At 36.5% G+C, this 13734-nt stretch overlaps 1 protein-coding gene across 6 annotated transcripts in view; it reads right to left on the bottom strand.

Moving 5' to 3' along the window:
- The window catches only part of MICU3 (mitochondrial calcium uptake family member 3), a 76224-nt gene extending 63041 nt beyond the window's left edge, over positions 1 to 13183 (bottom strand). For 3 of the 6 annotated variants that reach the window (XR_004953332.1, XR_001595027.2, XM_036228609.1), the window contains exon 1: positions 12763 to 13183. Coding sequence is in view for 4 of the 6 variants with exons in the window: in XM_036228609.1 (XP_036084502.1) it covers positions 12763 to 13152 (390 nt within the window). In the remaining 2 variants the exon portion in view is untranslated. The remainder of the gene's footprint in view (positions 1 to 12762) is intronic. The other 3 variants (XM_016129816.2, XM_016129810.2, XM_016129826.2) reach the window with 1 other exon arrangement.
- Between the last annotated feature and the right edge of the window lie 551 nt (positions 13184 to 13734).

The raw sequence follows: 13734 nt of genomic DNA, 5'->3' as shown, positions 1-13734 counted from the left end.
ACCGTGGATCCTGTAAGTCATGCTGACATAAGTAAGATGGGTGGTCTAAGAGGTGGCAGAAATGATAAAAGTTACATTTCTTTAAATTACTTCATTTTTCCAAAAGAAATAAAAGTATGTGCGATGCAATTATATTCTCTGGAATTTCCAAACTCAGACCTTTGTAACTAGTACTTAGATGTTACTTCTTAAGGTAGTTAAACTAGGGCCTTCCGGCAACAGAGAACATCATTATCCTTCCTAAGAATAACAGAAAGCAAAGGTTCACTGCCAAGACACAGTCTCATGTTACTTTAGGTCAGCAATTTGAAAATTTACTCTGTAGTAAGTTCTGGTTTTCCCAGGAAGGCAAGATTAAATGCCAGATAAAGGATTCACTACTTGACAATTAGAGAAACTGATGCCTACAAGCTGATAATACCCTAAAGAGGTAACTTGAAACAATTATATCAATTATCTAAACACTGTATAATGCATTACCTTTTAGCAGCCGAGAAAGAGACATGAGAATGCAGAATGGAAGAACAAAAAATAAAAACCATTTGTATTAACCAATTAACCAATTATTTTGGTTACTCAGTCTTATTACTTTCTTTTTTTTTTTTTTTAAAAAAAAGTTTTATATTAAATCAAATCAACACTAAGTTTTTAAAATAAATAATAATAGAAAATTTACTTGACTACATGTAGGAAGTTGAGAATTTGGTATTACATCCTACCTGATGTTGGCAACCGTTATCAACAAATTTATAAAACGAAAGAGCACATATCTTGTAAATTTGAATTTTTCTTTTATATTGTCTGAACAAGACTCTTATGAGATATGCATGAGATTTTATTCACATTTTTACCCTAGGTAAAAAGATGTTCATGGAAATGTTACACTTGTCCTTTCTCAAATGGCTTCAGGCTTATTTAAATGCTTCCAAGAAGATAAAAGGGGTAACATTTTCGTTCCTTGTTGGGTGGTTGAAAGGTTAAACATCAAATTCCCAGTGTGGGAAAATCCCAAAGTAGTCTAGCTGAAACGTTTTGATGGTTAGTAAATGTATCAATATAGAAACACACATAGCTGCAGACCAGCCAATATTATTTCCCTGACTGAGATCAAATAGGAAAAGAAAGTTGTAAAAGAGAGAAAAAAAGAGTAACAGACCACTTATAATCTTAAAATCTCCACCTGAATTATGATTGTAGCTTACATCATAGGGTTCTTCATACCATTTTTCTCCTGCTCTTTATGAGGCTACTGGAGAGAGCTACTTACATTTCCTGTCTCTGGTTTCTTCTACTTCAGCAGGTTCTCCCCTCTACCACTCCACTAATATTGCTTGTCAAGGTCACTGATGACCTTGTTTCTAAATCCTAAGGTCAATTCTCAGTTTTCATCTTATAGCATCTCGGTTTCCAAGACCACAATTTCCTGATTTTCTTTCTACTCCTCTGGCAGTTCCCTCTTGATAATTTTGCCGATACTTTTTATGTACATAGTGCCCTAGGGTCAGTCAGGACCACTTCTCTTTTTTTAATCTAATTACGTCCTCAATGACCTAAACTAGGCTTTCCAAATTATAAATTTACTACCGAATCCAAAATGGAGGGCAAGGCGGGGTGTGCTGCAAGTGGAGTGGAGCACATCATTTTGGAATAGCTTTTGTGAAGATGAGAAATGGAGGTATCAGAGACATGTAAAAGGATTGTTAAACATGTCTCCATGTGTACATGTTTCAGTTTCTCAAGGGTGTATACCTAGATAGCATTTCTTCAATTTAACACATAATTAACCTATTTTCCAAAAATGTGTCCCCTACCACCAGAGCATTTAGAATGTATGTTGCTCCATATTATTGTCAGTATTTTTAATTTTACCACTACCTAATTGGTAAGAAATGGTGCTTTGTTCTGGTTATAAAAGCATTTCTCTATAATTAGTGACGCTGAAATCTTTCCATGTGTTCATTGGTTTTTAAAAATATATATTTTTTGAGCTGCCTGTTCAGACCCTTTGTCCATTCTTCCATTGGTGTCTTTTTTCTTACTGATTTGCAGATTATCGCTATATATTCTTATGCTTATTCCTCACGAGTACTATTGTAAGTATCCTCTTACATTCTAAGACTTTTTGATATTTTATTAGATATTTTTGTTTTAATGAAGAGAAATGTAGCATCTTAGATTGTGCTTTTTGTCTTGTTTTGAAAATTCTCCCCCTTGTAGAGTCAACATTTTATTTTCACATATTCTCTCTGAATATCTTAAAGTTTTACTTATCACATTTAGGACTCTAATCTTAAATTATTATGCCATGAAGTAAGCATCTAATTTTTTCCCCCAAAATAACACTTCAACTATAATCAAGCACTACTGTCTTACATGCTTTGTTATTCAGTATTTGAGAACCACTTCAGTTTAACTCCTTTCAAAATAATTATTGTTGTAATATGTAGTCACTGTTTAAGAATTATCCCATTTTTACCAATTTCTTCATTTACCATTTCTTCTCGAATTTTACCCTTCTTTTTATGTTCATTTCTTCCTGATGTCCTTTCCTTAATAGTCCTTTTAATGATGATCAGAGACTGGTAAACTCTCTCAGTCTTATGAAAATAAATGTATTTTATCATCATTCTTAAATGATAATTTACCTAGGCATAGAAATCTATGTTGGCAGTTATTTTCTCTCAGTATTTTGAAGATACATTCTACTGTCTTCTGGCTTCTATCTATTGCCATGGATTAGTCTTCAATCAGGCCAACAGCTATCCCTTTGTGGAAATCTGCCTTGTTTCTTTCTAGTTGATTTTATAGTTTCACTATAGTCTGACTAAATATATATTTATTTTTATTTATCATGCTCAAGATCATTTATACTTCCCAAATCTGAGGAGTAATGTCTTTTTACCTTTCTGGGAACTAGTCAGCCATAACCTCATAGAATATTGCCCCTCTCTATTCTCCAAGTCTGTAACCCCTAATTGACAAATTTTAGACCTTCTCAGTCTGTTTTCCACATCTTGTAAACGCTCCTCAATATTTGCCATTTCTTTAGAAGTGTATTACATTTTCTGTAGTTTCCCCAAACTTATACTCTAGATTACTGCCTCTTCATTTATGTTTTATTTCCTGCCTAAACTATCCAACTTCCAATGACCATATTTTACATTTCTAGAATTTCTATTCGATTCTTTATTTTAACCTACCTATTCTTTTTCATACTGACTTTTCATTATGTATTTAATCATTTTGAATATACTTAATTTATAGACAACCAAATTATCCTATTATTATGTTGTTAGGAATCTAATCAGTTTGCTCTTTCATAGAACTTCATATATTTTGTGCTTTTGGATTATAAAGTATCCTCTTCTAAATCTTATCTGTAGGATTTACAAAGGCCAATGTTCAGGGCATTTCCCTCCAAAGAAGTTTTACATTTAATTCTGGCAGCTCTATCAGGTTTTTCTTTGCATGGGTAATACAAGTTCTAACTCTGAATTCATGTGAAGTAGTTTGGAACCATGTTTATACTTTCTCAGGAGAGTCCTTTCTTCTATCTAGAGCCCAGGCAGACATCTTCAAATTTCCCTGTCATCAACTTGTACTAGGGGGATGATTTTTTTCTAGTCCATTCTTTTGATGAGGGCTCTGGCTTTAGGAAGGTCTTGTCTCCTTCCCCAACACAAGCATTAATTCAAGTCCCTAGAACATGAATAATGAACCACCATTCCCTCAAGTAAGCCAGAGCTCATACTGTTTTATTATTAGTTTCCTCTTTATTTCTGCCCCTGGCAATTTTCCTTAATTTATTATAAGTATAGTATGGTATTTAAAGGATGTTTAAAATGTTTTTATGACAGATTATGTAATATGCTGTATTGCTAGAATCGGAAATCTTAACCATTCATTTTATTAAATGGGCATCCTATAATTTATTTAGGAGCACTTTCATTTCATTTAAAAGCCATTTTCCCAACACAATATACTTCAAACCTAACAAAGACTGACAGATAACCTATTACTTGTTCTTCAGTTTTTACTTAGAAAGAGAACTTTGATTTTTTAGCTAGGCATAATAAAACACCTAAGAAAGGTTACATTTCTCAGGCTTTGTTGCAGTTAGATTGGTTTAACTGACTAAATTTTGACCAGTAAAATGTAAATGAAAGGTCCCCCCCCCCCCAAGACTTCCTGGAAGGCCAATTAAAGGGTGCCAACTCAGCCAAACAGGGTACAAATAAGTAAAGGCAAAGTCATTACCTTGACTCACTTCTCCTGACCCCAGGCCAACTGCTCTTCATTACACCCTGTTTCACTTATTTCGGCCTATGTTATTTCTATAACAACTTTAATCTCTGATCTTAAAGCTGTTATAGAGGGCAGTCAAGTGTAGATATGGGAGAGGAGATCATTATAGACATAAGGGAAAGGAAAGGGAAGAGAATCTATATTTTCCCAAGCATAAGCTAAACAATAATGTAAAGATCAAAACTGCTTTTGAGCTAGGATGTAGTGCTGTAAGCCAATCAGTAGGAATACCACAGTGCCTTTGCCAGTTTTTCTAGGCTAGGTACCTCTAACTCCTCATTTCCAAGTACCTTGTTTTTCTAAAGGAATTAAACTCTCTAGGGAGCCACTCTGCTCTCCTAAAAACTAAGAAAGCACGATTGCAGATACTTTTATTATGCAGTACATTTAAGAATGCCTCTTTCTCTGTAGATTCTAAGAGAACATTTCCTAAATAAAACATATCACAAAAATACTGAAGAGACGTGTTTGTAGAACTTCTCTATCAGCCTGCAATCAAATAATATACCCCTACTACCTGAGTAACTTCTCTTACATAAATAACATTCAGATAATCCCTCCATGTCCTTCCAATTTTTAGCATTCTACTGAAGATCGATGTTCAGCCCAATTTATGCCTTTAGCCATGTTCCAAATTCTGTTGGGTAAGGGGTTTGGGTGGAAGACCAAAGACACAAAGTGCTACTCTCCTATAATTTGTCAGAAAATGACAGGAGCCTTGTGAAATCTGCCTGCAGTTTTATACAAATTTAAAAGAAATAACTACTTTGATAATTCAGGATAAGTTCTATATTTTAATTATTTTGTGATATATATGTATATTTTTGATAAATATTTAGTTTACAATAGCACCTAGTATTGTACTTTTGACTAATAAAATTTAGAATATTATATCAAACTATGAAGTATAAATTTTAACCTAACTCCCTAAACATAATGTCTTGACGTTGACTAAGTCTGTGTTACAGACTTGATCAAAATGCTTACCTTTTATAATGATCAGGCACTCATCAGGCCTGACAGAACAGACAAGAACTTAACAGGCATGTATGATAGCACATATGCACAATGCTGGACCAAAAGGCTACTAACACTGTATTCTTTACTATGACATAAAATCCTGCTGTGACTCATTTACTTGGATAGAAAGCAGTCTGGAGGAAGCCATATGACAATAAAGACTGAATGGCAAAAGGAGGGAAAGTAGGAGTCACACTGATCTTTCACCACAAATCCTAGTCCAAACACTGCCTATTATTGTCTTTAGGATTCCCCATCATTGAGCTTGAAGGTAGTAATATCTTAAAATCTCCTGAAGACATTAGTGAATGTTCTTATATGTATATGGAGCATTATAAATCACATTCCTATCTTTAGATTAGTAAGAATAATTTAAAGTGATTAGAATAAATTTAGATAATCCTATTTAAATAGAACGTTGAAGCTAGTTTAAACTAGACCTAACCTATGAGAGTCTTTCTGATGACATAAAGCCTGTTAGAAAAAATTCATTTTGAATTGTTACAGTTTGAATAATCCATTATATCCTTTCCAAGGAAAGGGATAATCCAAATATCTCACCTATTCAATATTTTTCAATTGGATAGATATCATCCTTATCAGAAAGCACACACACAAAAAATGAATTATTTAAAATTCTTTTATATACATTTTCTGTATTCTAAATTCTAGAGATAGGGTTGAGTATTAAAATGGTTTTTCCAAGTTGGGAAAAAAAATCTTTAGTGAGCAAATACTCACTCCGCTAGTCAATTAAATGATACAGTACTAAAGGTCCATATTTTACTTAGTTTATATAATCTATCAATACATTAGAGAATAAAGAAGTAAGGATTACAGAAAGAGGAATGTGGAGAAAGTAATATATTTACAAAAATTCCATTTAGTACACAAATAACTATGCATTTTCTTTAATGTTAGATAAATAGTGCCATCAATAGAACTTGTTTAATTTTTTTAAAACATGCTTTTCTCCAATACAAGAGTGTTGACAACCACATACAAAAAAGTTCTCCTATTCCTGGTGTTTGGCACAACAATTAGAGAAGATCAATGAGAACAAATATTCACCAGTTTAAACTTGCCTATCAAGTTTAAACAAATGAATAAAATCTGTAGTATAAATTTGGTGTATTTCCTATGTAAGTTAAATGTTATAGCATGAGTAAAGAAAGTACTAATTAGAACTTATTACTAAGGTTTATATACCTCAAAAAGAGGGATGACATAAACAAGAATTAGAACAGCAAAAGTTGTGACTATGTAAAAATATTCATTAAAAAACTTCGACATTTCATTTTCAGGTTAAAAATTCACTGTCATTTAAAAACTCATATTAAATCTTGCAAATACAAAACAGAGGCAAATTAAACGACTTCATGGTTTTCCAGTATCTTTTTAAATATCGGAATCCTTCACTCTCCCCCAAATCTCTATCATGGTCACTCCACGAATTTCTATTATATTGCTCTCAGAAGATGACATCACCTTCTATTTCAGGAGAAAATAACAGTCATCAGGCAAGAACTCCTTCAACTACCTGCCAATAAATATGCATACTGTCGGTCTCCTCCTGCCCCTTCCTCCGATTACACTGAAAACGGCATCACTTCTATTATCTAAGATTAAACTCTTCCTTCGTGCTTTTAACTTTCATCTTCTTTTTCTACCTGGATCTTTGACAAATCATTATCCTCTCTTTCCTTTGAGTTTAGTGTTCCTCCTCATGTCCTTCAGCATTTAAACATATTTTAGGGTCTTTCATCTTAAAAAAATGATCAGTACTGTGTTCCTTAAGCTACTGCCCTCTCTCCTCCCCTTCATGGCCAAATCCATGAAAAGGTTGTCACGTATCTTGTCTGCCTCACCTTTTCTTTATCTTTACTCTGAGCTTATCCAACTATAATCTGATTTCACTTCCAAGATCTCAGCAAGACCACCATGACCTCCTTATTGCTAAATGCAACACTTTCTGTTTCTCATCTTAGTTGACCTCCTCTGGTCGTGTTCACTGTAAATGACTACTTTGTATTTGAAGCACTAACTTTAGTTAGCTTCCATGACTCTTCTGGCTTTCTTTTACCTGTCTGGACCTTACTTCTCAACTTTTTCAGGGTTCCATTCTTAGTCTTTTAAATCATTGATGCTGGCCAGGACTCTCTCTCTAGGTGCTTTCTAGTTCTACATATTCTGAACAATGTCATCCATTCTTAAAGCTTTTAACACTTGATGATTCCCAATCTATTTCTATAGTACAGATTTCCCTCCTGAGCTTCTATCCTATGTATTCACTGGGAAATTTCCCTTCAGGTGTCCAAAACACACCTTGATCCATTGTACAAGTTAAAAACTCATCATTCATGCCCACTACCTCCAACCTCTTTTTTTTTTCTCCTGAGAACCCAGTATCAGTGAACTTCTGCATAATCCACTCAGTCACCCAAGATGAAAATTTGAATATTATCCTATACTCTTCTATTCCCATCATCCCTAAAATCTAATACCAATTGTGTTGATCCTCAATCTCTCTCCAATACAGCAACTTCTCACCGCTTTACTGCCATTTCCCTAGTAAGCCAAAACTATCCCCTGTCCAAAGAAATATTATGGTTAAAAACTCCTTTTTATTAAATTAAAATACAGAGACTATGAGAATCTAACGTTCTAAGAAGCAATAGCATCTCATCCGGCTTCCTACTTTTCAGTATTATATTCCTCCCTCTACTTCTCATCCAGTCAAGGTGATATTCCTAAAACACAAATTTGATTGTATAGTAACCTCATGCCTAAAAATCTGTCAATACCTCCTTATTATTCCTGATTATCTTCTGAAGTCCGATCTCTCTTGCCTCAAATTCTGTTAGACAACCACAGTGACCTTCTTTCAGCTCTGAAAACATAATATGCTTGTTCTCATATGTTTTTCTCTCCACCTGGAATACATTTCTTCACCCCATGCCTCTCATCTCCCTCTTCATCTAATAATTCCTACTCATCCTTCAAGTCTCTGCTTATATGTTACTTCCTTCAGGAAGCCACATTTAAGGAAGGTCCAAGTCTGGGTTATGTGTTCGTCCTCCATGATCCCATGGTATACTATACTTTTCCCATCATATCACTTTTCCATATTGCATTATAATTATTCTGTATCCTCAGTAGATTGTAAAGTGCAAAAGAACATGAATTTTATTTTGTCCGCTATTAAATCCCTAGTACCTACTACACTTCAATAAATATTCTTTGAATAAAGTATTTGAATAAACAAAAAATCTATGAATGGATGGATAAGTTTACTGTTTCCAAGTGGGATGTGATATGGAAATCTTGATTTTATGGCAATGAAATGGTAAAATGAACTATCAATGGTCTTAGTTAAATGTTTACAACTGGCAATGAAACTGAAAGAAACTGCTTAACACATAAGTCTTCAATTTCACATCTATGTGATTTCTCTCACTCTATAAAAAATTAGAATTTTTTTTACATTTACACATCTGGCAAATTCTTCAGTTTTGTGGAAAAATAAGCATAATGTCATGTCTCAAAATGTACTGCCTTAAAGAGAGGTTGAGAAAGATATACAGTGAAAGAAATTTAAAAATGTATGATTACTGGCAATTATAGAAATGTAAAAATATTGTTCTTTTTTCCACTTGAGAGTAAAACTAAGTTATTTTAAGTTTAAGATGAACAAATCATAAACTAGATCATGTGTTCTGTATAATAAGTAAACTACTGGATTTTCAGTGTGTTAAGCACTCTAGTAGATGCTTTTTTTATTCTGAACCCGAAAGAAAAAGGTAGTTATAGAACAAAATTTTTTTCTATTGGTAAAAATAATGTTTTAAAGCTCAACTGTAAGGTTCTAAAATGAATTTGTCAACATCTTTTCATAATATTAACAAAGCCATGTGTACTGGAAAATTTTGGCAAGCCAAACTTACACAACTGAAATAGTGTCATGTGATTCAGTTTCCCAAAGCCTGGAATTTTGACCTTGACTGAAATCTTCCAAATTCTATAAATAACGACTTTAGCTGAACAAAATACTAAACTATTAATTCTCACAAAATGTGGTTGTGCCTTTTCAATGTGTATGTCCCATGCAAATACTGAGTATGGGCTTACTCATTTAACAAATATTTATTGCTTATCTGCCACGGTTAGGCCCATACCAGGCAATGACAATATAAAGGTGATCAAGACCAACACAATGCCTCTCCTTCAAGGGCTAAGAAAAGCAGGGCAGACAACTAACAAACAATTGCAAAAAATCATCATCTGGGAATATAGAATGAGAGGGATATTTTAACAAATCTATAGAGTTGGAGAAGGCCTTCTAGAGGAAGTTCAGAGATAATTTCTTTAAAACAAAAATCTTCAAGGCTATATGGTAATAGAACTGAATGTAGATTACTGCTGTTCACTGCCGTCAGTTAAATCTTTCTCTTAACATGTACAGGTTAATTTATATGCTATGCTATGTTCAATATAATTATGCTGCTTTATTAAAGGAGCTTTATAAGTTAAAGGCTCTTGGCTATAGTTTTACACATCAAAAGAAATCATTTCTATCGCTTCAGGAAAATCAAATAAGCACAATAGATGAAGTGGCAACACAGGTTTATAATATTTCTGAAAAATGGCTGATTGACCTCATAAGTTTCTTTCGATCTCTTCCTCCCAAAACCACATTAAAATCAGAATGAAGGAAATTTTTAAAGGTATAAACATATATGAACTAAGAAATAGAAAAGGAGGGGAGACCAAAACACTCAAGAGAATTCATCAAATTTATATAAACTTGAAAAGATGAAGGAATGATAACTGATCAGGGGAGCAGAGGCACAACCTGCGTACTGTGGAGGAAGAGACCAAATGGAAATAAGCTAATTTTAGGTACAGACCCTAGAAAAGATAAAGCCCTGGAACACAAGGAGCTGTGGAGGCAGAGTAAGTAGTGGGGCAGAAAACAGAGAATTAGATAATAATATAGTACATCATTGGCTACTCCTCCAACACACATTCTCTCACACTTATGTGCATGTCCACCTACATCCGGAAGATTACGGTTCCTCCTACCTCTCCTATTCTTTGGAGAAGCTCAATGACACCAGAGAAAAAGATTTATAACATACTGAAATTTGGATGCTGCTTTAATGAAAAGCCCAGATCACCAAATGAAAAGGCATGCTCATGTACACAGAGCTTCTGAGTGGTTCTCAAATATAGATAGGTGACAACCACAGATATGTGGGGGGAAATTCCAAAATGAAAGTGAGCTCTTAGAGAATCAAACATAAAAAAAACATTAAAAAATTTTTTTAAAAATCTGGCAGAAACAACACAATGCATGGAGAACTATAAATATAAAACAAAATTATAATAACTCTGCTTATAATAAAAAAAGTAATTTAGCAGCCATAAAACAAAATATAATGCTGTGACACATGAACATCAGAGAACAGAGAATAGTTCTTTGAATTAAAAAATTAGGATAGCTGAGATAAAACATTCAATATAAGAAAGATTAGAATTGGATTAGGATCTGTCAGACTAAGACATTTCAGAAAAAGAAAATGGAGAAAACTGTTAAAGAAATAATAGAAGAAAAGTATGTAGGACTTTCAGACATGAACTAACATATTGAAAGGGCCTCAAGTACCTAGCACAATAAATGAAAAAAAAATGTCCACACTGATGTTCATTACTGTGAAATTTTCTAATGCCATGGATAAAGAGAAGATTGTAAAGTTTTCAGAGGGGCAAAAAAAGGTCCCACAAAAGGGATTATGATCAGAATGTACAACTAGAGACTTGGGAAGGGTAAGACAGGAGTTTAATATTACTTAATATTATTTGACTTCTAAAACAATCTACAGATATTTTTATAAACAACAATCAATAATAATATAAGTAAATAAGAGGTACATAAGTAAATAAATGAATAAAACCAATTGGTTGAATGCTCCCTATATGCTAAGGGTACCATTTTTTAATGTATTATCTCACTTAACTCTCATAACTCTATCAACCTCATTTTACAAATGAGGAAACAGGTACTGAGAAGTTAAGCAATAATACAACTAGTAGATGGTGGAGCCAGAGACAAGATTTCTGTGTGGTCTTTTAAAAACTGCATGATGTTGTCTCTCAATGTTAAAAGTAAAATTAATTTTTAAAAAGAAGAAAAAATACTATTTGGATGTTTCCTACATTCTTAATCTGTTACCAGATCAACTATGGATGATTAAAACATCGATGTATGTGCGTCAGGGGAGGGGGCGACGAAAGTTGAGGGTATTTGTTAGTATTGTCAGTATTCACTGTATAGAAATACTTTATGGTATAAATTTGTGATGTGCTGTTAGAAGGTCCCTAAATTCCGACCTAAATGCATCAACAGTCTCCACCAAAAGAAATGATGCACCTACTTCAGATCACTACTGTATATTTGGACAAAGAATAAAGGGTATATAAACTTCACTGAATAGCTGCCCCTTTTCTAAATTATTGTTACCTAAGCCCTTTACACTCTTTTAGTCTTGCAAGAAAAATTTCCCTAGTCATTTACATTTTATTAAATATAACAATGCGACAAAAACATGGTGCCCCTATACTTTCTCTTGCCTCACACTCATCTTCACATTAATTTAAGTACATGATGATACTTGAACATTTTCGTTTGAAGTTTCTCTGGAAGAGTTAGCTTCACTCAGTTTCATGTTTTTGCTGTCCTATCCATCTTCTTACTGTCCCTACTTCTAGCTTTGGGGGCAGATGTGGTAGATGGGATATGCTTTTTTAATTTTTTTTTTTTCTTTTCCAATCTGGTGACATCTTCATTCTTTCTGACCTATTGGGAGGCTACACAGTTTTGGCATTTCGTCTCTTGAGACTAATAAACTTCCATACAATAATATAGTCGCTTTTCAGAACTCAGACCACGGCACTACACTGCACCTCCTGGATCACATACTGCTGCCTTGCCCAGCCTCCTGGTAGTTCTCGCACAGAAGCAACACTCCACTTTCTGCCTGTCATGCCCTTGACTTTTCCTGAGTTGGTTTTTGTTTTGTTTTGTCCTGGTTTGGGGTTTTTCACTGATAAGTGATAGCTGCAGCAACCTTTAAGGTTCTCTCGCATCAATGACAGCATCATCTATATCTTCCCAACATCTAGTGAACAGACCCACGGCTGTCTGGCCTAGAAGGTCTCGGTCTTGGGTCTTGATCACAGGAGGTCCCCATCCGCAGCCGCAGAGTTCACATTGTGACAACCTCCAACGTCCGGTGTCACGGAGGCCCAAAGTTTCAGGCGCACCCTGTACCGTTGTCGCAGGGTCCCTCCCCACACTCAGGTGGAACACCTGGCGGCCCTACTCTCGGGCGTCACCTGCGGGTCGGCCCAGCGCGCGCACGCGCGCTCCGCACATACCGTCTCCTTGGCAGCAGCGACCGGGATGGGGAGCAGCCCCCCGCCACGGGGCGGATCCTTCGACTCTGCCTCTGCGCTCTCGGTGGGGCGCCCGGGAGTCGGCGCCCGAGTGGAGTCGGCCCTGGGGTCACCATACAGCTGGTAGCATACGAGGCCGACCAGACCCCCGCCGGCCGCCGCCGCGATGCTCAGCTCCCCCCAACGCCGCCGCCGCCTCCAAGCCGCCTCAGCCATAGCCCCGTCCTCCTCCTCCCGGCAGGAGAAGGGCCGGCCAGGAGGGCCCGGGGCTGTACCCACAGGCCGCCCTAACGGCCCGGGGAAGGGATGGTGAGCGGAGGGCGCCGGCGGGAGCCGAGGCGGTGGCCACAGGAGCCTCCGCAGTGCAGCCATAGCGGCAGCTGCCGGCACCAGAACGAGGAGGGGGCGGGCGACGCGGTGCGGGGCGGAGGGCGGGGGGGCAACGAAACCTCGCGAGAAGTCGGTGCGCGGAGGTTCGCTACTGTGCAAGAGCGACCCCTACAAACGCGTGGTCTGGGGTACCCTCCGGGCAGCTGTCAGCTGGGGTGACAGGGGGTCTCGGGCAGGGGCGAGCCTGGAGGAGTACGCTACTGCTCCTCGGCCCCGCGCTCCCAGCCCAGTCCTGCAGTTACAAATAACTGTGCCTGTTCCCGGCAGCACCTGACTGCGTGAGAACCCAGCACCACAGGCTACAGCCAGGTTAGCGGAGCTTAGTGGAGCCTCCGCTAATTTGGCCCTTCGCCTCTGCTCTGCAGGATGGGTCTTGGATCATTGGTAGCAGCCCTCCAAGAAAGTTAACCTACCCTAATGGTATCCTGATCATGTGACACAAGGTCAATTGTATCTTAAGGTGTTCAGCAAGAACGAGGTATAAAAATTTGGCTCAAGTCATAAAGATGGCAAATTAAGTCGAAGGATGTTTTGACGACATACAGAAAACTTATGAATTTTTGA

Source organism: Rousettus aegyptiacus, unplaced genomic scaffold (genome assembly GCF_014176215.1).
Source record: "Rousettus aegyptiacus isolate mRouAeg1 unplaced genomic scaffold, mRouAeg1.p scaffold_m13_p_11, whole genome shotgun sequence".
In the NCBI taxonomy this organism is placed as follows: domain Eukaryota; kingdom Metazoa; phylum Chordata; class Mammalia; order Chiroptera; family Pteropodidae; genus Rousettus; species Rousettus aegyptiacus.
The sequence above is the reverse complement of the archived record's forward strand: the minus strand, read 5'-3'. Positions and strand labels throughout refer to the sequence as shown.